This window comes from Schistocerca gregaria, chromosome 5 (genome assembly GCF_023897955.1).
Source record: "Schistocerca gregaria isolate iqSchGreg1 chromosome 5, iqSchGreg1.2, whole genome shotgun sequence".
In the NCBI taxonomy this organism is placed as follows: Eukaryota; Metazoa; Arthropoda; class Insecta; order Orthoptera; family Acrididae; genus Schistocerca; species Schistocerca gregaria.
This window is the reverse complement of record NC_064924.1, coordinates 371,428,447-371,451,096: the sequence shown is the minus strand read 5'-3', so window position 1 is coordinate 371,451,096 and position 22,650 is coordinate 371,428,447. Positions and strand designations below refer to the sequence as shown.

Here is a 22,650-nt window from a genome sequence, read left to right as displayed (position 1 = left end):
CTAATGTTATTGGTACAGCCTGTTGGACTCTGAGTGCTGGCAACCATGATGTGGCAAACCTGAGCTCATCCTCTGTTCATGTTATAATTTTTGAGTATTTGTATGGCTTCTTGTGTTTAATCAAACCCACCTTCTTGGCAGGCACACAAGTTTCATTAAATTTTATTTTCTTGCCACAGTCTTGCTGGCATTTGGTCACTGCAGATTTGTTGTATTGCCCTAGATGAATGTAGCACTCGTGTTCCTGTTGCCTGCAAGTCTTACCAAAGTACATGTCTCCATACTGGGAGTCCACCTTGTACAGACCTGTAGGTGTAAGGCATTTATGTTGTTCTTAGTGGAGCCTAGTATAACCAGGATCTTGCAGCAGCTGTAGCAGGCAAGATGGACACTAACCCAGCGAAGATGTTTACCAATCTAGTTTGACATTTTTCATGTATGGTAAGCACTCTGCAGGCTGCAGTTTGTTGATTTCTTGCCTATCTTGATTTCTTTTGTTGGTTGTCATGGCTGTTTTGGTTGGTTTATGGTTGTAACTATAGGCCCACTCCTTCTCCCTCTTGAGAACCAATCATAACAATGATCTTTTAAAACTGTGACATAACATCATGCTCAGTGAACAGTAATGACAAAATATAAGTGACTCTGCACAACTAAAGCACTAGTATACCCAGGGAGAGGCCACTGTAACTGTGGATGACATTCTCTCTCCAGTATAGCTTTCTTCACTTTAGGACATGGTACAATAATCATAAAACTTTTATGTAAACTGACTCTGCGTGCAGAAGCCTAAGAAATTGTACAGGAACAGTTTACTTGCTTTCTTATGTCTCTTTTTCATTTGACTGACCCTTACACTAAACCACAGTTGGACCAACTGATACGAGATGGTAAGGGAAGTAAAACTTGTTCCCATTTAATACATGACATGAAGAGGGAAAAAAGGAAAACATTTAAATGAAAGAAAGTAAGACATGTGGAAACATTAAACTGTGGCTAATGAAACATCAGTTACTGAGACAATGCTCAAAGTAACAGTACACATACCTTTTATCGTACAAAATGGGAACTGATCATAGTTCTTGAAAATGCTCTTGCACCAAATCCAAAGCAGCTGAAAGTATTTCTTCAAATCCTGACACAACTTTTCTCATATTCTATGTTAACGGCTCGAATCCCTTTGCACTTCTGTGGTGTGTGGACTAATGGATTAACGTTCCAGACTTCCTGTGAAAATCTTTTAAGATATAAGAAAGAAAATAATTAAATTCACCTGGTAAGGTATGACACACACGAAGAGAAATAATAAAATTTCTGGAACAAGAGTCTTTAGCTTTAAAATGCACACCATGCTGGTGGATTGCTATACTGTGTTTAGTGGTACCTAATTTCCAGTTAAAGTGCTTGAAGGTGATGCAAAAGGATGAAAATAAGAAAGTCTGCATCAAAAGGCTATCAATGCTATAAAGGAAGACCCTAATGATACAGAAAATAAGCAAGCAGTAAATAATATTTTTATAAAAAGAAAAATAATGACAAAAAGAAATGGAGAAACTTGCAAAACTGGATGATTAAGAGGAGACATGGTACAGAAAAGGCAAAGAGCAAAAGCAAAATGTCACAGAAATCTGAAGTGCAAGAAACTTAGAAATCTGTATTCGAAGAAGCAGTCATGGTAGTGACTACATGATGCAGCAAAAATTTCTTAGCTGAAATGTAATATGATACAAATAGATAACAACAATGACAGAGAGATCTCAGCTGGCTTGAAAAGGGAGAGCAAGAATAGCTCACGACAACAGAGACTGATAACGAATTACTACTACAACTACTAGGTAGTAGGTAGCAGGAAGTAGGTAGTAGGCAGTGGTAGCTACTGCCACAACTTCATGTTGACTTTTGAGGAAAAGGACTTTCAAAACAAAAATAAAATAAATAGATGAAAAAGCTAGTGTACATATCTGGTTCCACATAACAACCAAAAGATTTGCTAAGAAAGTTTTCATTTAATTTTAATTTTATTTGTTATTAATTATGTTTCTCCTTATAGCCACATCATGGTTTGGGCAGACACATCAGTAACTTACTCCTTACATCAATTATTGTTCCCTCATAAAAATGGCGAGGTCTCTTGCACATTGTGCAAATACATGTCATGTTGTCCCAAACTACATACACAATTTGAGAAAACATACTGATTCTGCATGTCTGTACAAAATTGTTGTAAATCGATCTGTCACACAACAGAACAAATTTGGAACCTGTATGTCACTATGTTTGACTGTGGTATGCATGCTGATGAACTTGAGTACAGTATTACTAATGAAAAATACAGTATCTGCAGAGAGACTGTAATATGACTTGGAGCAAATGAGTCATCAGATGTATTTTGTTATTTCATATGGATGAAATTAATCACATGTTAATGCTATTTTGCAGTGTTGCAGTAATGTCAAACTTAAATAAATAACAAATGCTTGTAAGGTTCAGTGCTTAGCTCCATGATGCAAAATTACAGTGGTACCAACAGACGCATTCTGCAATATTGTAGTTTCATCTCATGAAGCTGATAATGGCCAGCCATTTTGTCTCTTTGTAATTTATTAATTTCCTCAAGTGAATATTTCTTTTCATACAACTGTTTCTAAAGTAAAGTTTGAGGTAAAAAGCTGAAGTGTCACTTTATAAGGTAATACACAACAAAGTTAGGTTAAGTTACTGGATAAAAAAGAAGAGGAAGGAAAGGAGATGAGGAGGAGGCCATACTATCAATCAATGAATCTCTTCCATTCTCCTAACAAAAAGTCAAACCACAATGGCTAGGTGGAGACTTAAATGTGACTCCAATGAAGAGTCATTGGTTTCATCACAGTGCTTCTTCAATATACCCAAACAGCCATGTAAATTCATCCAAAATACATACATCTGTGATTTTAAGTAATATTCATAAAGCACTGAGGAGCTGAACACCAGCAGGTCACAGTTTATGTAAATCACTTAGTTTAGTAGTATTCTTGTGTACTTCCGAGTAGAAGTGAACAGGAACTGTTTATCTGCTTTTAGTTGTGCTTTTTCTTTGGTCATATGATTTGCATATATTTTTATCATTAATATAGACACAGCAAAATTTGTAATGCAGTTTCCCACCAGTATAAGCGCTAGTGCGGCAGTATTTACTTGAGCTCTGTTAGCATTGTTCTTTCTCAGTTACCCCCCGACTGCTTTTGTGGCTAAGTTTTTTCACAGTTTAATAGTTTTTTGATAATAAGAAATGGATAGAGACTATTCTTCTTGTGTGTGGACAGTAGGTAAAGGGCTGCTCTCCAGAATAGGCCAGAAGGCACAATGTTGTTGCACCAGTGGTGAAAGCTGTCACACATTTGGTGTTGCCAGAATCCACTAGCAACACCAATGTCACAGCATCTTCTGACATGCATCATCTGGGTAGTCTGGCCTCACATGAGGGTATATAGTGGATAGTGGTGGGTTCGTGTTATCTCTGGATGGAAGGTGACAGTGGAAAGTGGCTGCACAGATGGCCCCCCCTTGTGGCTTAGCTACAGACACGTTATGTTGCTCAGTGTTTGTAATGCATTTGAAATTACAGAGGATGCCTCATCTGCTGGGCCAGTGTTTATTTTCCTCTTAGGTCTGGAAAAACACAGAGAGTGGGTCTGTTGTTCATTGGGATCTCTGGTGGTAGGAGTTAGCCCTTTATTGAAATTGCTGTCAATTTGGGAAAGGAGGTCAGTCCTGTGGAGGTAGCTTCCAGTGACTACTGAACACATTGGGTGCAACAGATTGCAAATAGTGGCTCATGTTGGCATGAATGACACTTTTTGCCTACATTCCAGGGTCACATTTAGCAAAAATGGCATTTCACTTCCTGAAGCTTATAAAGGCCAGCCACTTTCCCCCTTGGTAATGTCCTTGCTTTCTTTTGGCACTTGGTTGGCTTAATGAAATGCTTAATAAAATGCTTGGCCAAATCAAGGACAGATCAGTTGCCAGATCAGTTGCATCACTCTTGGAGGAGAACATTCAGCTTTGCATATCAGCTAGGGGAAATTTTAATCTGTTATTGGTAAACTGCAGGTGCATCCATGGTAAGCTCCTCAAATATTTTATTAAAGGTAATAATGCTTACTAGTATTAGGAACAAAAAGTAGGCTGAAACTGGAAGTGAACAGCAGCAAAATACTAAATTCACTTTGGAATATATGACCACAAAGGATACGTTAGGCACCAGTGTTGGCAGCATACTCATTGCCATAAAATACTCTACAGTATCTAGTGAGGTTATTATAGATACTGACTGTGAAATAGTCTGGGTGCAGGTAAACATCAAAGATGGCTCAAACGCAGTAACCTATACATACCTCCTATATCGGAGAATTTCGGAGATAACTTGGAGAATATCATGAGTGCATTTCGTGATCATGCACCATAATCAAGCGTGAAAGAGCAGAGGGACTTGAATTTGCCAATGAAGGAATGGTAGAGTAATGTGGTTAACATTCATGTCAGAGATAAGGATTTTTGTGAGAGTGTTCTGAATGTTTTCGTCTGAAAATTACTTTGAGCAGATACTTAGAGAACAGATGTATCACGGCAATGTCATAGACCAACTAGCAATTAGAACACCTGAACTTTTGAATCACTTATGGTCTAGGAGGGAATCTGTAATTATAAGGCTGTGATAGCATAAATGGCTATGGGCATTATAAGCAATATTTAAAAAATAGTAGGAAAATATTTTCAGTTAGTACAAGTGACAGGGTCCAAATTCTGGAGAATGTAAATAGTCAACATCAAGTTCTTGAGGATGAAGACCAACTATAGTTAAACAGCCATGTCAGAAACTTGCTGTGAAAATGGAGAAAGCTTAATATCTATTTAACTGTAGTCAAAACCTAGTACATGAAAAAAGTGGAATGAAGCCAAAATGAGTGTGAGGAGACAGACACTGGAAGTATTCAATGAATGTGAAAGTAAAATTTTGCCAAATGTTCTGATTATAGACCCTAAGAAGTTCTAGGCTTATAATCAATAAGCAGATGGAAATCGCCCACTCAGTAAGTCAGTGACATACTGGCACCAAAGCAGATGATTACAGATATAAGAATGAAATACTGAATTTGATCTCGCAAAATGTTTCACTGCAGAAGACCATAACATAGTTCCTCCTTTCAACTATCACACAACACACAAAATGACAGATGGTGTGATGCATGAACTTGGAAGAGAAAATCAATGAAGACTGCTCAACGGTATAAAGATAACTGGATGAGATAACTGTGAGGTACTGTAGAGATGATGTGAAAGAACTTTATCTCCTTTTTGCAACAGTTCATTGTAGGTCCTTAGGTCATGAACGCAACAAAGAGCGCTTAGCAACCGGAAAAAAAAATGCAGGTTGTTTCCCCATTTCCCAGAAGGGTTATCGAAGAGATGCACATAATTGAAAGCCTATATTTCTACAGTCAGCCTGCTGCAGAATTATGAAACTGTCTTGTACTCAGGCATTGTGACATTTTGATGGAAGGAAAATCTCGTGTACAAAAGTCAATATCAATTCTGCAGACAGAAATCTTAGTACACTTAGTTCGTTCTGTTCATCAGTGAGATCCTGAGTGACATAAGGAGGTTGATGCCATGTCTCTCAGCTTCCAGACATCTGATATAGTTTCAGACTTAAGCTTTGTGCAAAAATATTATCTTAACAGGTATCGTATCAGATCGGTGATAGGACTTGGAACTTTCTTGCACGTAGAATTTGACGTTGCTTTTCATAATGGGACAAAATCTGCAGATAGAAAGGTGATTACAGAAGTACAACAAGGGAGTGTTCCAGGGCTGTTACTGTTTATAATTTGTATTAATGGTCTATTGGATAATGCTGAAGATGGTGTGAGGCTATTCGTGGATGACATCTTTGTCTATAGGAATACTGCATCATCAAAACCCTGCAGTAAACTGCCAGAAGACCTGCAGAGGATGGGAAATTGGTGTAAGAAATGGCAGTGATACTGAACACTGATAAATCTTCTGTATTGCATGTAAACAGGTGAAGAGGTCCACTACTCCGCAATTGCACCACTGTCAATAAATTTACAGAAACAGTAACTGCCTTAAAGTAAGTTGGAGTAACCATCTGGAGCAATTTAAATGGAGTGACCATATACAATAATAGCAGGAAATGCATTTCCAGGCTAAGATTCTGTGGGAGAATCGTACCGAAATGTATTCATCCATGAAAGAAGCAGCATACATAACTCTTGTCTAATCGATTCTTGAGTATTTTTCGTAGCCTATGACTCAGACCAAACAGGATTAATGGAGGATATGAAGCAGATCCAATGAAGAATGACATGTTTAATGATGGAACTGTTTACTTGGTTCCAATGATGGGACTGTTTACTTGGTTCCAGATCATTACAGAGATGCTCAACAAAGTCCAGTGTTACGTGCTAAAAGAGAGAAGTTGGGCTTAACAGAAGTTTACTGCTGAAATTGGAAGTGTGTGTTCCAAGACGTTGGGGGCAACAGATTAATTACTCTCACATAAATCTTGTGTAATGACCAAGACAACAATTCAGGTGAATAAGAACGTGTGCGAAATCGACAGCCATTCTTTCCGTTTGCCATTTGTGGATGAAACAAGTAAGGAGGGGAAAGATAATGGTACCAGAGTTACCTTCTGCCATGCACCATAAGGAGTAAGTATAGATGGGGATGCAGACTGTTTTCTATAGATTGAGTAAAAATATGGAAGTTTCAGAACTTCCATGTAGTAAAGATATATTTTCTCATTTCCTGTTCCAAAAATGTCCCTTCAGCATAGAAATGTTGTCTAGAGAAAAACTTGAAATGTAAAAATTGCTTTTCAAATCAGACAACTTCCTGCTTTTGAAGGAATGACTTCCCACTTACATGCTAATTCCAGCAACAAATTGAGACACTCCTTACGACTGTGTGTTTTAGCTCATCCAGTGAGTTGGGCAATCATTAACACCCTTATCTCATTTTTGAGGAGCAGGAATTGCATTTCTGTCAGGCCATCCACATGTATGTTTTCCATGATTACTGTAAATCACTTGAAGCATATGTCAGAATGGTTCCATTCCAGACCAAGCTTGTGCTTCATGTCTGACATGCTATCAGTAATTTTATAACAGCTTTTTATTATTTTGTAGTAAACATGTCAAATTTTAAGTAACTTTTTTGGGTAACATGAAAGAACAATAATTCTGACTAGCTACAGTTAAACTTCTGAAGCATCTAGTGACAGAATTCCAAATGCTCAGTGACACTCTTTTTCTTGAATTTTATAGTTATGTTTGGCGTAACTGCAAACCATTTTGATACAAACATTCTTTCATTTAAAATCTGAAGTTATACTCCACGAACACACTGTGTTTTTATTTGGTAAAATGTGATGTTAGGTGCCCAAATCAATTTCTGTAATCATGAAATTTTTTTCTCAGAAGAATGAGACAGCCACAGAGGAAAGTAAATATCAAATTTCAAATGAAATAAATGAAATACTGGTTCAGTTTCAAAATTAAATCCACTACAAACAATGATGATGCAGGGTTTCACATTATTTTTCTTGTTTTGCCTGTTGTACATTGTTGAAACTTGTAACAATTTAAAGTGGATGATGAATCTATCAGACTCTGGAAGAGCTGCCAGTGTGCTGGCCTTACAGAAATGAAATTTATTGAATAGAAAAAACTGAAACCTGCCAATCAGCACCAATTCTGAAAATTCTGGCACAAAAACAACTCGTGATTTTTTCACACAATACCCTGAAGCTGTAGATCAAGGCGATCATGTACATGATTTATTTCTTGACTTCTGAAAAGAATTTTGCTTAACCACAGCAATTACTTTAGTTGTGACACTTACATAAGTTGATAAGCTTCTAGTTAATAAATCCCAATGAACCATCAACAGCACAATACAAAGTAATGAGCATTCTGGAATTTACAATGACATGTACATTCTATCCTGCATGATTTGTCATAGATTTGTATGATCCTTGGGAAAATGTAAAGGAGATACTGAAAGGTTTGAACAGGCAGACACTTGAATATAGATGCTAACTACTCTGCAAAAGCTTACTTACAAAGGTGCAAGAACTGATATTAAGTGAGGAAACTAAGTATATACTACAGCCTCCAATGTATTGTTCCTGTAGAGCCCACAAAGACAAGATTAGACTAGCTGCAATATCTACAGAGGCATGTACATAGTCATTCCTTCCACAACCCATATGAGAAAAAGACTGTAAGACATTATAATACGTGGTACAACAAGAAGTTACCCTCTGCCAGGGTTGCAGTATGGGCATGCACATGGATGTAGGTTTACAAGTTCAGTTCAGTACTAGGGAAACAGTTCTAAGTATCTAGCAAGGACACCACAAGAAGAAAATGTATTCTAAAAAATTTAAACACTTTTGTCATACGAAAAGTGACTTTAATCAAAATGTGCTCACTCATGAGTAGAGAAATGCGCAAAAGGATGGGGTTAGTATGGGATTTTCGTGTTCTGGTACAAATGTTTTCCGGCATCTCCCATCACACAGTGCAGTACATTGAGAATTCCAGTGAACTGAAAAGGAAGTTACATTTGTAGCAATTCCCTCAATAAATAATCTAATATTTAGACTCTAGGCTAGTAGTTTTTATTAGCTGCATGGACAGTGACAATGTTAAGTGCTTGAATGAATCACTTCCTAAAGCTTGCTGATAACAGCTGTTCCACGCTAAATAAAAATTTTATTGTCTAGACGTAAAGCTAGTAGTAGACAACAAACAGTAGCCATTTCCAATAACAGAGAAAAGTGCTCGATGTAACAATTTTACTGCTACATTTGCTATGTTGCATTTAATTTGAGTTTAAGTCAGTTAATTACTGACAGTTTCTAATAACAACTACTTCTTTTAATTATTATCCACCTTGATTCTTTCAGTGCTCCTGAAGATAGTTCTGTTGTGTGGTTTTCACAGTGCAATGAATGAATGAATGAATGAATGAATGAATGAATGAATGGATTGATGTTTTGTCTAGACTGGAAATAGCAATGTGCACTTCATTTTCATTACTAGAGAGTAACTTGAAGCTTTCTACCTACAGATTTACCTGGATGGACCATATGGAGCACCCTCAAGTCATATTTTCAGAGCACAACATGCTGTTTTGATTGCCACAGGAATTGGAGTCACCCCATTTGCATCAATTCTGCAATCAATTATGCACCGATACTGGAAAGCAAGGCACACATGTCCAAAATGCAAGTATTCATGGGCAAGTGAAATACCACCAACAGTCATGAAACTCAGAAAGGTATGTGTCAATGTCATCCATCACTTGAAAAATAGTTGTGAATAATATGACATGCCAATGCTTCCGTAGTACTTAGGTGTTCATCTAGCAACAACAATTAACATAAATTTAAAATAAGTAGTTACAGAAAACATTATCATATCATATTTTACCAATATCATGTCATAAAATGACCTACTGAAGAATCTGAAAATATGTCCTTAATCATTTGTATGTTTCAATTATGATTATTATTAAAATTCATCCAGTTTTCTTAAAAGAAAAATCAATGTAATTGGAGATGACATCTTCACTTAAAATGAAAGTATTACTTGGATAGAAACTGCCGCAGTGGGAAAATCTGTTGTAGATACTGAAAAGAAAAAATGTATTCAACTATCTCCATTTTGGACCAACTGGTATCTTTCATACTCCGTTCCTTTAGAATAAATGTTAGTTTCTTGATTCAATATCTCAAAACCAACAGATTTGGCTTCACTGAAATGTGCGATCTGTTTCTGCCATTATGAATTGGCACAAAAAAGCTGACCTTGCAGCAACTGTATCAGTGAATAATGATTGAAATTGGTCAACACAAGGATGTAATAATTTTTAGTGGCATCAAATAGTAGCATCATACAAGCTCAGTTGTAAGAAAAGCAGATGGAAGACTTCATTCATTCACTGGTGAGATACTTGGAAAATGAAATGCAATCAGCCTATGAAGAACATGGCTTATAAAACACTTGCATGACACGTCCTAAAATGTTGCTGAAGTTCGTGGAACCCCACCAAATAAAATATCAAGAGATATTGAATTTAGACAAACAAGGGTAGCACAAATTGTCACCTTTGTCTAAGTCATGGGTGAGTGCTGTGGAGAGGTTAGTGCCACAGAGATGCTGGGAAAACTGAGTTTGAGCTACCAGATGTTTGAAGATAGATGAAAACTGTTAAGCGAAAGTCTACTTGTAGAGTTTCAAGAACCAGCTTTAAGTGAGAAATCTATGAATACACTACAATGCCTTGTGTATTGGTTAAGCATGGGGTTTCAAGAACAAGACCATGATGAGCAGATGACTCATCAAAATATTGTGCAGCTTCCACAACATTATCTGACAAGATGCTTGTGAACCAATGAAGTGGTTACTGTGTCAGGAAAGTCTCAAACAGCACATCCATTACATTTATGGGGAAGAGATGGCCAACAGAGTATGTGAGTTCAATAAACTACACTACAATAGAAACACAGTTGCGCTGTCATATGTTTTTACTGAGATGACAGGACTTGAAAACTGTACAGAAATCCGCCAAGGATCAAACAAAGAGCCATCATATCACTGGTGAGAAAAAGAATCCATTATACTAGGTGAGAATTACACAGTCTCCAGGAGCTTGCTTTCACTACATCTGAATATCTCGTTGTGTCTGTCAGTGGATTCTTGGGGGTGGGTGGACTGTGCTATAAGGTTCCTTTCAGACTGGACGCAGCAGCAGGCTTCCAGGTTCCATTGTGTTACACACCAATCATCGCAAGAATGTAAACCATACACACATATTGTGTTTAATTTCACAGATAAATAATTGTGTGAAGCTGCGATGTCTGTGTTTGAAAAGGGACTAAATTTTGCACCCACTCCAAAGACCTTTCCTCTCAAGGGTTTCATCAGTACCTTCAGCATTGCAGTGCATCAGCTACCATTGGTTAATATATTAAAAATGAAAACCCGCCTTGATTGCGAAAAAAGCACCTAGTGTTAACCTAGGTTTCGGTGTAGATAACTACACCTTCTTCAGGACAACAATAAAACCTACAAGTGCCTAAGAAGACCTTTGTCAATGATTAAAAGAACACCATAGCTACACTTTTATAAACAAAAAAGAAAAGGAAAACACAAACAGTACATAGTGATTTTGACTTTGTACGTATGTACTGTTTGTGTTCTCCTTTTCTTTTTCATTTATGAGTGTATAGCTATGGTGTTCTTTCAATCATTGACAAAGGTTTTCGTAGTCACTTGTGGGTCTTATTGTTGTTCTGGAGAAGGTGTAGTTATCTACGCCGAAACCTAGGCTAATACTAGGTGCTTTTTTTGCAACAGAGGCAGGTTTTTAGTTTTTTAATATTTTATCAGTGCTGTTGAATGAGGTTACTTGAAAGTTTGGAGTAAGACTGCTGAAGAAATAAGGCAAGAGATTTTCAGGGGCATAACCAGGATGTCCACACCAGAACAGAACATAAACACTGAGGGAAAGGAAAGTTCTCTATTCCTTAAGAGAAGATGCAGAAACAGTGATTTTACCTGCTGACAAGGGAAATGCTACTATTCTTCTGGCTACAACAATCTATTTCAGCAAGATGAAGGATTTACTGTAGGACTCAGCATATTGCCATCTCCAGAAGGATCCAACTGATGCGGTACAATGGAAGATAATCATGTTCCTCAAATCCATCCAGTTTTCTGAACATCTTAAAAAGAGCTTACGAGTACAAGGTCCAGTTCCACCATGACTTTATGGATTGCCTAAGATCCATAAGGAAGGGGCTCCTCTTTGCCCCATCATGAGCAACATAGGAGCCCCAACATATTACCTGGCAAAACATCAGGCTTCTCTTCGAAGCCCAATAGTAGGAAAATGTGAATATCATACACTGATCAAGAGCACCGAACACTTTTGGCATACAGTTTTGGATAATTTTTCGCAAGTAAACTCTCTATGAGGACTGAATATTGTATTGAAACAGCCACTAATAATTTATTTACTGAATTCATATTTCTGTCCATGCACTGAGGCAGGTTTTGATCTTAATTTATGAAGATAATTATTTTTAGAGGAGGGGTGGTGGTTGTGGCAGTAGGCCCAGTTTCACCTGCCCATGAAACAAGACCTCATAGCCACTCCTTGAAAAAATTACCTAAATATTGAGAGTAAAGGATTAAATAGTAATGTTAGCTACACGGCAGTTAGCAGTGGTTATTGTAAAGGTGCATAACAAATAGCAATATGTTGTAAACAGAGCTTATTTAGAGATTTTGGTTATTATTTTCTCAAAAAATACCAATGTAATCAGCCAAGTTTCAAGCTACTAATTGGAGACAGACAACAGCTATTTAATGTAAGACGAGGCTGTAGGGTTTTCTCAAAGTAGCAGCTTACTTCCTGATTTATTTGACTGAATTCAGCTGGCACAGGCATGAACAGCTCCAAGCAATATGATGATGATGGTCTACTGTTATACAGATTCAATCTCTACGTGTTATACAGATTCAATTTCTACAATCTGCTTTACTATTGCTAATGTATACTTTAACTCATTCCACATCTCTGAAAGTTCTCCTTCATGATGGGAACTACACAATAGGATGGATGGGTAAACATTAGTAGAGAAAGGAGTTAGGTAAATAACTCCACATATATACAGCAGCCTGCCATGCAATATCAGGGATAAAGTAAAGAAGTTTCTGTACGAAGTTCCTTCTACTAATTGTAATGTCATCTTCACAGTAATTCTTAAAATCAATATTTTACGTTATAATATAATTAAAAAATAGTATGATATAACTATATTTCATAATGTGCATTTCACTTGCATACCTTGAGGTTTTGAAAGTAGTTAGGGATGCACAGAAACTATTCTCAATGGGTTCCATGGAGTGCAACTAACATCAGTTAACATTTATTTGGTTCAGACCATGTCTTTGAGAAGGCCTATCCAAGTCTGCAAGTCTCAAAACTGTCTCCGTAGTGTGGGAAGTATGTTGTTGTCTAAAATTCTAGCGTTTGCAGTTTTCAAACACTAAAAGCCAGAGAGCTAAACAACATTCTTGATACTTTTGTATTATATGTGTTTGCAAAGATTGAATTCCATGGTTTTTATTTATCACTTTCTCTCCTAATCGACATGCTCAATAAGTGCTACATGTACATTTTGTTCAAGTAAAGACCTGCGCAATGATCATACCTAACTTGTAATTTAGGTCGACTTCTTCTGGATAAACAGAGATCAACGTTCATTTGAATGGTTTGTGAATTTGCTGTCACAACTGGAAATAGAACAAGCTGAACTTGGAGGTGCAATGGAAAGATTTCTTGATATGCACATGTATATCACAAGTGCTCTTCAGAAAACTGACATGAAAGCAGTAGGACTACAGTTAGCACTGGACCTGCTGCATGAAAAGGTAACATTATTTTTCACTGCCTGGTAGGCAAAGTCTAAATTAAATGGTTTCTTTCTCTTGTTTGGAATAGGAAAATGAGAATTCCATTGCTCTTACAAATGAAAGAAATGATTACTCTGTAGTTTGTATTATAACAAAGGAATGAATAAAAGCATTTTCTCTGAGTTCACTTTCATAGCCACTGGGACACTGTACTAAGTTACTTAACATATAGTTTGCAATGTTTATCACACAGAATCATGCAGCACATACGATAATGATGATGACATTGTTCACTGGTAGCAAGCAGTTAAGTTACCTTATATTTAGCTAAAAGGAATGCACAAGTTTTAACTGTAATCTATGGAATCTAGATATAAGAACTGTTCCATCAAGGATAAATAAATTAAAATAGTGTCACATAATTTGACTTCAGGGTGCTTCTAATTCTTTAAAGAATTAACAACAACAAACAGGGTTAATGTATTCCTTACAACAGTAACTTTACCTATGTTTTTATTATATAAGAACTGGCTTACAAGTAAGCAACTTCATTTCAATTGCACACCACTCTGTCAGTTGTAACCCACAGTATGATAAGCATTCAACCCCATATTAGCTTGAGGGGCATCTGCGCTGAAAACCTATACAAATAATTTAAACTAATCTTAATATTATTTGAGTGAACTGCATTTTCATAAATCCAGGCTGTCAATAAATGTTGCCAAATGTTGTACATCATGAAAATATTGCTAAGTCACAATCTGATGGCAAACTGTGTAAATGATTTGCACAGGTTCCCAACACTGGTGACCCACAAGCTGATTTGCAGATGTATGTTTCTCATTCTCCCATCTAATCTTCAGCATTCTTCTGTAGCACCACATTTTGAAAGCTTCTGTTCTCTTTTTGTCTAAATTATTTATCGTCCATGTTTCACTTCCAATCATGGCTACACTCCATACAAATACTTTCAGAAACGACTTCCTAACATTTCAATCTGTACTCGATGTTAACAAATTTTTCTTCTTCTGAAATGGTTTCCTTGCCATTTCCAGTCTACAGTTTACATCCTCTCTACTTCGACCATCAGCAGTTATTTTGCTCCTCAAATAGCAAAACTCCTTTAGTACTTGCAGTGATGTTGCCATGTCAATAATATTTAAGGACACCGTGTGTTCTACATCTACAGATATACAAGCTACTGTACATGCATTGTTACATTAGTTATATTCTATTGTTTTCCTTTTGCATATGTCATCAGCCTATAGCCATTACATTGACTCTGTGAAACATAAAATACAAATAGAAAAACAGTTGCTCAGTCTTCTTCAAATGCTGGTCCCGTAAATTTATCCAGCTAGGTTACATGAAAACAATGTCATTTTTCTTCCGAAAATTCTCATTTAAGTGCACTGAGCACCTCTATTATACTTTTCTATGGCCCAAAAACAACCTGAAATGTCCTAGTAGCACATTGTAGACTTTATTCATGGTCTGCTTCATATACACTTCACTACTGAACATGCTGGAGTCATAATCTAGAACTGATCACACTAATGTCTTGCTTGTATTTGGTTTCTTTTACAGATGAATCACACTTAACCAGAACCCACTCAGCAAATCATTTACATTTTGCAGTACAGGTTTCACATAATTTTATTGTTGTACACTTAAAAATGTAAATTTGACAGACTCCAGAAGTTACCATTAATCTTGCCGACAGATAAAACTGAATTCATCATTAGAAAATAAGTGATCTTCTTTCTTAACCTAACAAGAAATAACCATTCTAGATAGTTAAAAATGGTTATTTTTCTGATAACTGGCTGTCATAGAAAGACCATCTTCAGACCAGTATGTAGCTCCATTGGTGGTCATAGAATTGAGTAGGTGGAGTTGCTGTACATGCTAAGAAGCACTGTTTTTTGTTAGATTGAATTTGGTTCTTTATGTTTGCTATGGGAATTATTTTGCACTTACCCAAATTTAAAGAGAGGTATTACTCATTTAAGTAAGGTTAAATACTAAGAAAATACTTCTCTATTGACAATGAAATGATCAACAATATTAGGTATAATGTGCTTGGTCCCTTGGTCCTAATGGTTGAAAACAGTGCGTGTGGCACCACGACCTAGTGCTAGTCTGTCAGTTGGACACCACTTCAGAAAATGCTTCAAGCTAATCACATTTTTGTGAAGATAGTTCGTATGATGATATCTTGATTGTCAGGTGATAATGATACATCATTAAATGCCTTTCATAAATCCAGGAAGACTGGAGCAAACAAGCTCCCTTTCATCTATTGTTAGCACCTGGTGACACTCACAGTAAAAACACTATGGAGAATACCAAGCACCACTAAATGAGATATTTTAACTGCTGTGGAAATAACAGATAATTTGTGCATTTGCACCAGTTGGAAGAGAGAGCATACATGGATTTACAGCAGTTGTCAAATAGTGATAAAGGGCATAATTCCAAGGAGAAAGAAGATGTAGCACTGTAATACACAAGTCAATATTTGATGAAGAGCCTTTAGAAGCTTTCTGTCAGTTTAAAGGATAAGAATTAACTGTGTAACACTATTTTTGTAACAGTTTGTTTACTTTATACTTCAGTAGTAAAAGCAATTTAATGTAATCTCAGTCTCTGCTGAATTGCCAGTTAAATCACATGAGTGAAAAAAAAAAACATTTTTAATTCAAAAATATTTAGTAAACTAAGATTTAGCTAGCTCAATAATGGTTATATCTCACATACACTATAACTAGCCATTAGCATTGTATTAGCTTTGTTTACGTGCTTATCGCTCCACAATTATGGAGAAGGAGCAGCTGGTCTTTGAGTGCACAGACAGAATTAGAGCAGTTAAGAGTTGATAGGCCTGATGTATTCCTGCCTGTAGTACGAGGCGACTAAAAGGAGTTTCACGCGTTTCAGCCTTTATGTGATGGTCCCCTGTAGGGTTTGACCTCCATTCTTCAAAATTTTTCTGAAGAGCGAGCCAATTGGGGAAGGGCGCCTTACAAGGTGCATTATATCCATTATGCGTAGAGATCTTTAGCCCACTTTCTCATCGTAGCATTGCATTCTTGCCCATTCTCCACCTCTTAGGTGAGGACACCTTCCTGGATATGTTTTCCACCATGCACTATGCTGTTTTTGGTTGTGTGTTGATGATGACCATGGACTTCTTTGCACCTGATATCTAGCATGGTGACCAGTCTGTTGTGGTGAGGCTACCATGTACCCTGTTGGTTGTAGCCCCCCTGACCACACAGGGATTGCTCTGCTGATGTCTGCGCCGTTAACTCCCAATGTTTGCCAAAGGGTATATGTCCATCCCCCTGGGGCATTGGGACTCCCAGCAATGCCTATCCTGCCAGGTCCTATTTGCTGCGGCTGGGTGGCACCCATGGGGATGGCCCCTGGTCGGAGTGGGAGGCATCAGGGCAGATGACACATGATGAAGCATAGTCGATCATCTCTTGCTGGTGGTGAAACACCAACGGTCTCTAAGCGATCACGAGCTCAATTCAATGCACAGAACTATGACTTCAAATCATTCCCCTCCCTGGCCACACCATGGGAGGAACGTCAGGCTAAGGGTGGCAGAGGATCTTATTCACCCTGGTACCTGATATGTTAGAGAGCTGGTGGGGAGTCTTTCATGATGATGAAGCCTCAGTTTTTTGTTGAGTATTTAGAGGACAAGTTCAGAGAGGTGGAGGGCTTGTCCAAAATGAGATCTGGGTGAGTCTTGATCAAAACAGCATCCTAAGCCCAGTCACAGGAGTTACTTGCTTATGACAATCTGGAGAATGTTTCTGTAACCATCACGTCCCATAAGAGCTTAAATATGGTCCTGGGTATCATATTTCACAAAGACCTTTTGCAGTCCGATGATGAGCTGCGTGCCAACTTAGGGCAGTGAGGTGTACATTTTGTCTGGCATGTTCACCAGGGATAATCAGGTTGCCACCGGTGCCTTCATCTTGGCCTTTGAGGGTGATACATTGCCCGAGAAGGTCAAGGTGATGGTCTACCGATGTGATATAAAGCCCTATATCCCTCCTCCGATGCGATGCTTTAAGTGCTGTAAGTTCAGCCATATGTCTTCCCGCTGTACTTCCAGCATCACATGCCAAGATTGCGGATGCCCATCACATCCCAATACTCCATGTGCCCCGCCTCCCATCTGTGTCAACTGCAGAGAGCACCATTCGCCTTGCTTGCCTGACTCCAGAGTCTTGTACTCCACGATTTTCCTTTCTTTCTGGAGAATTCTGGACAGACTGACCTACACTGAGGCTTACAGAAAATTTGAACGCCTCTATCCTGTGCATATGATGTCTTACGCCGCCGCTGCAACAGTTCCGGCACCATCAGCTCTACCAACCCAGGTCACCTCTCAGAGCCGGAAGACTACATCTGCCCCCTTGATGGTGGGGGGCATTTCCCTCCCTGTTGCTCCCACACCACCTACTTTGGGAGCAACAACCCCTCCAACCACCAGGGACATCCGTCCCCATTTCTAAGCAGGAGAAACATGTCTTCTTCGGTTCTCTTGCTAGGAAGGGGTCAATTGGGTCACTCCCTTCCCAGATTTCTTTTAGTGGGAAAGACGACACCCACCAGTGGCTGAAGAGCCCAAAAGCAGCTGGTCGTAGGGTTCAACATTCGTCCTCAGTTCTGGAGAATGAGCCAGTGAAGTCCTCCCAGCCAGGGAAACCCAAGGAGCAGCGAGAGAAATTCAAAAAGGAAACCCCTAAAAACAAAGAAATTGCAGTGGCACCCACAACACCGCTACCCACAAGCTCTGCGGCTGAGGATGGGGTGGAGATTTTGGTGTCCGCTAAGGACCTAGATCTCGCCAGACCCTCCTAAACAATCGATATAGACTGCTCAGGCAATAAATTGGTGGCAGCAGGTGACTGGGCGTAAACTGCCTCATTGAATGTTATTGAATGTTCCATGACTTCCCAGTCTTGCCACGTCATCCTCCAGTGGAATTGAGGCAGTTTTTTCCACCACCTGGCTGAGCTAAGGCAACTGTTCAGCTTTACCTCTCCCGTCACCGCTAAATCTCCCTCACACGGTAACATCGATGCGATGATTGAGCAGGTGTCTAGCACAATGCGATCCCTCGCTCTTTAGGTTGCCTAAGGAGTAAGGCAGTCCCTTGGTGGTTGCCGGAAGTCACTGAAGCAATTGAGGGGCGTTGGCGAGCTCTACAGTGGCACAAGCGGCACCCTTCCCTGGAGCACCTCATAGCCTTTAAAAGGCTCCATGCCCATGTTCACTATCTTATCAAACAATGGAAAGAGGAGTGTTGGGAGAGATACATCTCTACCATTGGGTGCACACGTCACCTTCCCAAGTCTGGGCAAACATCAAACATCAGACGTCTTTCCAGGTACCAGGCCCCAACAGATGTTCCCAGTGTTAACATAAATGGCGAGTTATGTACCGACACAAATGCGATTGCTGAGCACTTGGCTCAAGCCTCTGCATTGGAGAATTACCCCCCCCCCCCCCCCCCCAGCATTTTGCACACTCAAATGGCAGTAAGAAGGGAACGTCTTCTCATTCACTACACGCTGCAGGGAATACTATAACGCCCCATTTACAGAGTTTGAGGTCCTTAGTGGCCTTGCAGATTGCCCCCAACACAGCTTCTGGGCCTCATAGTATCCACAGCCAGATGATTAAACATCTCTCATTCGACTACAAGTGACATCTTCTCGTCATCTTCAACTGGATCTGGTGCGATGGTGTCTCCCCATCAGAATGGCAGGAGAGCACCATCATTCTGTTTCTCAAACCCAGCAAAGACCAGCTTGATGTGGATAGCTATCGGCCCATCAGCCTCACCAACGTTCTTTGTAAACTGCTGGAATGTATGGTATGTTGGCAGTTGGGTTCAGTCCTGGAGTCACGGGGCTTGCTGCCTCCATGTCAGGGCAGCTTCCACCAGTGTCGCTCTGCCATTGACAAACTTGTGTCCATTGAGTCTGCCATCCGAACAGCCTTTTCCAGATGGCAACACCTGATTGCCATATTTTTTGACTAACATAAAGCATATGACACAGCTTGGTGACATCATATTCTTGCCAAATTGTATGAGTGGGGTCTCTGGGGATCACTCCTGATTTGTATCCAAAACTTCCTGTCGCTGCGTACTTTCCGTGTCCAAGTTGGTGATTCCCATAGTTGCATCTGTATCCAGGAGAATGGAGTCCTGCAGGGCTCTGTATTGAATGTGTCTCAATTCTTAGTGGCCATTAATGGCCTAGCAGCAGCTGTCGGGTCCTCCGTCTCACCTTCTCTGTATGCAGACGACTTCAGCATTTCGTACTGCTGCTCCAGTACTGTTGTCGCTGAGCAGTGCCTACAGGGAGACATCCACAAGGCACAGTCATGGGCTCTAGCCCATGGCTTCCAGTTTTGTAGCCGCAAAGTCGTATATCATGCACTTCTGTCGGCATCGTACCGTTCATCCAGAACCTGCACTTAACTTTAATGATGATCCACTCACTGTAGTGGAGACATCAGTTCCTAGGACTGGTTTTCGACACTCTATTGACTTGGCTCCCTCATCTTCGTCAGCTTAAGCAGAAGTGCTGGCTGCACCTCAATGCCCTCTGTTGCCTGAGCAACACCAATTGGGGAGCAGATAACGGTGGTGCAGCTCTACAGAACCCTTGTCCAATCCTGAATTTACTATGGGAGTGTGGTTTATGGTTCAGCAGCGCCTTCTGCATTGCATTTACTCGACCCTGTGCACCACTGTGGGGTTTGATTAGCAACAGGAGCTTTTTGGACGAATCCGGTGACCAGTGTACTGGTGGAGGCTGGTGTCCCTCCATTGCAGATCAGACGTGCACAACTGCTCGCCAGTTATGAAGTACATAGTCATAGTTCCCCTGAGCACCTGAATTACCATCTCCTTTTCCCACCTGCGGCAGTCCATTTCCTGCATTGGCGGCCCCGATCGGGGCTAACGATTGTGGTTCGCATGTCGTCCCTTCTCTCTGAACTCAAATCTTTCCCTTTACCACCTCTACTTGCAATCCGTTCACGTACACCTCCATGGTGTACACCTTGACTACAGCTTCGTCTGCACCTTTTACATGGCCCTAAGGACTCCATTAAACCTGCTGCTCTCCGCTGTCACTTCCTCTCGAATCTTGACATGTTCCGGGGCTCTGAAGTTGTTTTTCACTAACGGCTCAATGGCTGATGGTCACGTAGGCTTCGCATATGTTCATGGTGGACATATTGAGTAGCACTTCTTGCCAGTTGGCTGCAGTGTTTTCACTGCAGAGCTGGCGGCCATTTTTCGTGCTCTTGAGTACATCTGCTCATGCCCTGGTGAGTCATTTCTTCTGTGTACTGACTCATTGAGCAGCCTACAAGCTCTCAACCAGTGATACCCTTGCCACCCTCTGGTAGCGTCCATTCAGGAGTCCATCTAGGCCCTGGAACAGTCCCGCCATTCCATGGTGTTTGTGTGGACCCCAAAACATGTCAGAATCCCTGCCAATGAACTTGCTGACAGGTTGGCCAAACAGGCGACGTGGAAACTGCTTCTGGAGATAGGCATCTCCGAAGCTGACCTGTGTTCTGTCTTACACTGCAGGGTTTTGTAGACCGAAAGGCATAACAGCATGCAGAACAAACTGTGTATCATTAAGGACACTATGAATGTGTGGAAATCTTCCATTCAGGCCTCTCACAGGGAATCAGTTGTTCTCTGCCGGCTCTGCATTGGCCATACGTGGCTAATGCGTGGTTACCTACTCCGTCACAAGAGCCCACCTCAGTGTCGCTGTGGCTCCCAAATGACAGTCATCCACCTCTTGCTGGACTGCCCACTTTTAGCCACTCTGTGGCAGACTTTTAACTTTCCCAGCACCCTGCCTTCAGTGTTGGGCGACAATGCCTCCACAGCTGCTTCAGTTTTACATTTTATCCGCGAGAGTGGATTTACTTCTGTGTAGGTTTTAATGCATGTCCTTCGTCCCTCTGTGTCCTCCCCTCTAGTGCTTTCAGGATGGAGGTTTTCATGTGTTGCAGAGTGGCTGGCTTTCCCTTTTTATTCTCGTGGTTGGCCAGCCACTGTACTCTGCTTTCATGTTTTACTCTCTTATGTTTCTAGCGTCTCTCTGTTGTTTTCTTGTCCTCTTTAGTTCCTTTTAGTGTTTGTTGCCTTCCCTTTGTTCTTGTGGCTTTTTCTTTCTTTCCGTTTTGTGTTATATGTTTCGTCCATTTTATTCTCATACTTGTGGCATTTTTTTATTAGGAACAAAGGACCGATGACCTCATAGTTTCGTTCCTTCTCCTGTTCATGGGAGGGTGTATGGTACAGGTCTTGCAACTTGGTGTATTGCAGGGAGATGATTCATGAGGCAAGTGGTTGGCAGTGTGGAGCAGGGATATTATTTAGGTCCAGTGGGAGGCAGATTACTAGGTTGGGAAGGAAAGTGGGTAGGTTATTCCCAGTTTTGGGCACAATGAAAGACAGTCACAACCTTGAATAGAGAATGTGATGCAGTTTCTCTGATCCTGGGTGGTACTGAGCCACAAGAGGATTGTTCCTTTATGGGCAGGTGGTCGGTGTGTGGGAGGTGGTAGGTGACTCATGAGACAAGGCACATTAGATTCATGTACAAAGATTAGTAATTTTGGTCTGTGAAGATCCTCTTAATACCCTTGGTATATTTGGAGATGGACTGCTTGTCACTAAAGAGACAACATCCGCTACTGAACACTACTTTTCCCACCATCGGTTCCAACACCCGACTGATTATAGACCTACAACCTCCTTCCTGGTCACCATGACCAACTATACCCTCACCCACAATTACTTCAACTCTGTCGGCACCACCTACAAATAAATCTGTGATACAGCAATGGGTACACACATGGCACCATCCTTTGACAATCTGCTCAAAGGAAATCTAGAGCAATCCTTCTTAACCACTCGTAATCCCAAACCCCTCACCTGGTTCATTTTCACTGATGACATTTTCATGATCTGAACTGAGGGTGGGGACACCCTATCCACATTTTCTAGATTCTCAACACTTTCTCCCCCATTCGATTCACCTCATCCTCCTCAACACAAGAAGCCACCTTCCTCTATGCT

The 22,650-nt window shown here is 40.1% G+C and overlaps 1 protein-coding gene across 1 annotated transcript in view; it reads left to right on the top strand.

The window, feature by feature from the left end:
* Positions 1 to 22,650, top strand: part of LOC126272457 (NADPH oxidase 5) — a 1,112,602-nt gene that overhangs the window by 1,063,232 nt on the left and 26,720 nt on the right. The window contains exons 17-18 of the mRNA XM_049975335.1: positions 9,145 to 9,354; positions 13,314 to 13,517. Coding sequence (XP_049831292.1) covers positions 9,145 to 9,354; positions 13,314 to 13,517 — 414 coding nt within the window. The remainder of the gene's footprint in view (positions 1 to 9,144; positions 9,355 to 13,313; positions 13,518 to 22,650) is intronic.